At 52.3% G+C, this 2,407-nt stretch overlaps 1 protein-coding gene across 1 annotated transcript; it reads right to left on the minus strand.

Moving 5' to 3' along the window:
- Window positions 1–435: 435 nt before the first annotated feature.
- LOC131559607 (olfactory receptor 14A16-like) lies at window positions 436–1,368 on the minus strand. Its single transcript, XM_058808024.1, has one exon. It carries the CDS (start codon window positions 1,366–1,368, stop codon window positions 436–438), a length of 933 nt encoding a protein of 310 aa, XP_058664007.1.
- Window positions 1,369–2,407: the final 1,039 nt, after the last annotated feature.

Consider the following 2,407-nt stretch of genomic DNA (forward strand, 5'->3'; position numbering starts at 1 on the left):
GCCCAGCCGCGAGAGCACTTAGGCCCTACAGCAACACCAGGGCCACGGCAGCAGCACTGGCAACACCAAGTGCTGCTGCTGCTGCTGGGCACAGCTGCTGGGTCAGCACTGATCCGCCCCCAGCTCTGCACACAAACATTGCTGCTGCAGCTCCAGAGAAGGCAACAAAAGGGGCATCTCTGCAGAAAACTTTATTTGGAGATCCTTTAGTTTTTTTAAAGCCACTGAGAACACAGCTCCTCATTGACACACTCTGTGGCTACAGGGAAGGTGGAGAGAAACAAAATAAGAAAAGGCAAAACCAATAGCATTTCTTTTGGACAATCTTAAAAAAAAAAAATTAAAATAATGAAAAACATCAACAACCACCATACGCAACAAAAACAATCAAAGATGACTTTGATTACAAGTGATTTGCAGAAACTGGCCAGCAGTTTAATTTTTCTGATATCCTCCAGTCACCAGTCTCCACACTGCAGCCTTGAGCTCCTGGTTCCTCAGGCTGTAGATGAGGGGGTTCAGGGCTGGAGTCACCACTGAGTACAGAACTGACAGGGCCAGATCCAGAGATGGGGAGGACATGGAGGAGGGCTTCAGGTAGGCAAATATGCCAGTGCTGACAAACAGGGAGACCACGGCCAGGTGAGGGAGGCAGGTGGAAAAGGCTTTGTGCCGTCCCTGCTCAGATGGGATCCTCAGCACGGCCCTGAAGATCTGCACATAGGAGAAAACAGTGAACACAAAACAACCAAAAGCTAAACAGACACCAAGCAATGAAATCCAAATTTTTCTGAAGGTGGAGTGTGAGCAGGAGAGCTTGAGGATCTGTGGGATTTCACAGAAGAACTGGCCCAGGGCATTGCCCTTGCACAGAGGCAGGGAAAATGTATTGCATGTGTTCAACAGAGCATTGAGAAAGCCACTGGCCCAGGCAGCTGCTGCTGTGTGGGCACAAGCTCTGCTGCCCAGGAGAGTCCCGTAGTGCAGGGGTTTGCAGATGGACACGTAGCGGTCATAGCACATGACGGTCAGGAGAGAAAACTCTGCTGACATAAGAAAAGAAAAGAAAAAAACCTGTGCAGCACATCCTGAGTAGGAGATGGTCCTGGTGTTCCAGAGGGAATTGTGCATGGCTTTGGGGACAGTGGTGCAGATGGAGCCCAGGTCGCTGAGGGCCAGGTTGAGCAGGAAGAAGAACGTGGGCGTGTGCAGGTGGTGGCCGCAGGCTATGGCGCTGATGATGAGGCCGTTGCCCAGGAGGGCAGCCAGGGAGATGCCCAGCAAGAGGCAGAAGTGCAGGATCTGCAGCTGCCACGTGTCTGCCAATGCCAGCAGGAGGAAGTGGCTGATGGAGCTGCTGTTGGACATTGCTTCAGTCTTGGCATGATGGACTGTTGGAAGAAGACATTGACAAAGTTCAATCAAGTTTTTTGAGTCAATTTTATGTTTTTTTTTTTTTTTTTTGGAATCTCTGCAAAATCAGTTCCCTTCCTGTGAGGCAATTTGGCTTAACTTTTTTTGATTTTGAGTTTGTGGTGCTGAGTACCTGTCTCATCTTTATCACTAGTCTCAGGCCAAACACGGTGAAGACAGAGGGAAAACAGGGTTCCCTGTGCCCCAGTGCAGTCAGTGCTAGTGCCACACATGAGTCCTTTGTTCATTACACCTCGTCTGTTTGAGGGTTCCTGCACTTAAAAATGTCTTGAAAAATAAAGTGGACTTTTTGAACACTCCAGTTTAAAACTAATTTTCTCCAAATCCTACTGTCTATCCCTGTGAAACTGGACAGGAATGGATACCAAGGGTTGGCCTGGCTCTCTGCTGCCTCGAGTTGTGCCTACTGGGAGCTATTTCTCTCTATCCAAGCCTTGTCCCTGCTAGTGCTGCCAGAGCCCAGCCCAGCCCTGGGGGCTCAGCTCTGCCCTGCAGATCCCTCCCAGCACTGGGCACTGCCCAGGGCATCTCCCTGGAAGCAGGGCCTTAAGGGCAGGCCAGACAAACAGAGATGCTGCAAGCCAAGGTGCTGCTGCTGCTGTCTGTAGGGACAGGAGGCTGAGGAGGCACTTTCTGAGGGAGAGCTGAGGCACATCTGCTGATGCCCAGGGTGACAGTGCAGGAGTCTCAGTGACACAGCCAAAGCTGGCAGCCCCTTTCCCTTCCCTTTAGGAGAAAGCTGAGAGCAGCCCTGGCAATGCAGCACTATCTCCACAGCAGGAGGAATCTGCCCTGATGGAGGTGGCTCCTTCCACCTCAGACTTCTCCCCTGCAGCGTCCATGGGGAGCTGCCAGGCAGGCTGAGAGCTGCCCCTGGCAGGTGGCACATGCCCTGGGCTGGCCAAGAGCCCTGAGGGCTGCAGGAGCTGCTCTGCAGGACAGCCCTGGGCAGCCCTGGCTGCAGCCCCAGCTT

This window comes from Ammospiza caudacuta, chromosome 7 (assembly GCF_027887145.1).
Source record: "Ammospiza caudacuta isolate bAmmCau1 chromosome 7, bAmmCau1.pri, whole genome shotgun sequence".
Taxonomy (NCBI): Eukaryota; Metazoa; Chordata; class Aves; order Passeriformes; family Passerellidae; genus Ammospiza; species Ammospiza caudacuta.

What these genes read in the sequence shown, in the direction of transcription:
- LOC131559607 (XM_058808024.1), bottom strand. Translation starts at nt 1,368, where the DNA reads ATGTCCAACAGCAGCTCCATCAGCCACTTCCTCCTGCTGGCATTGGCA.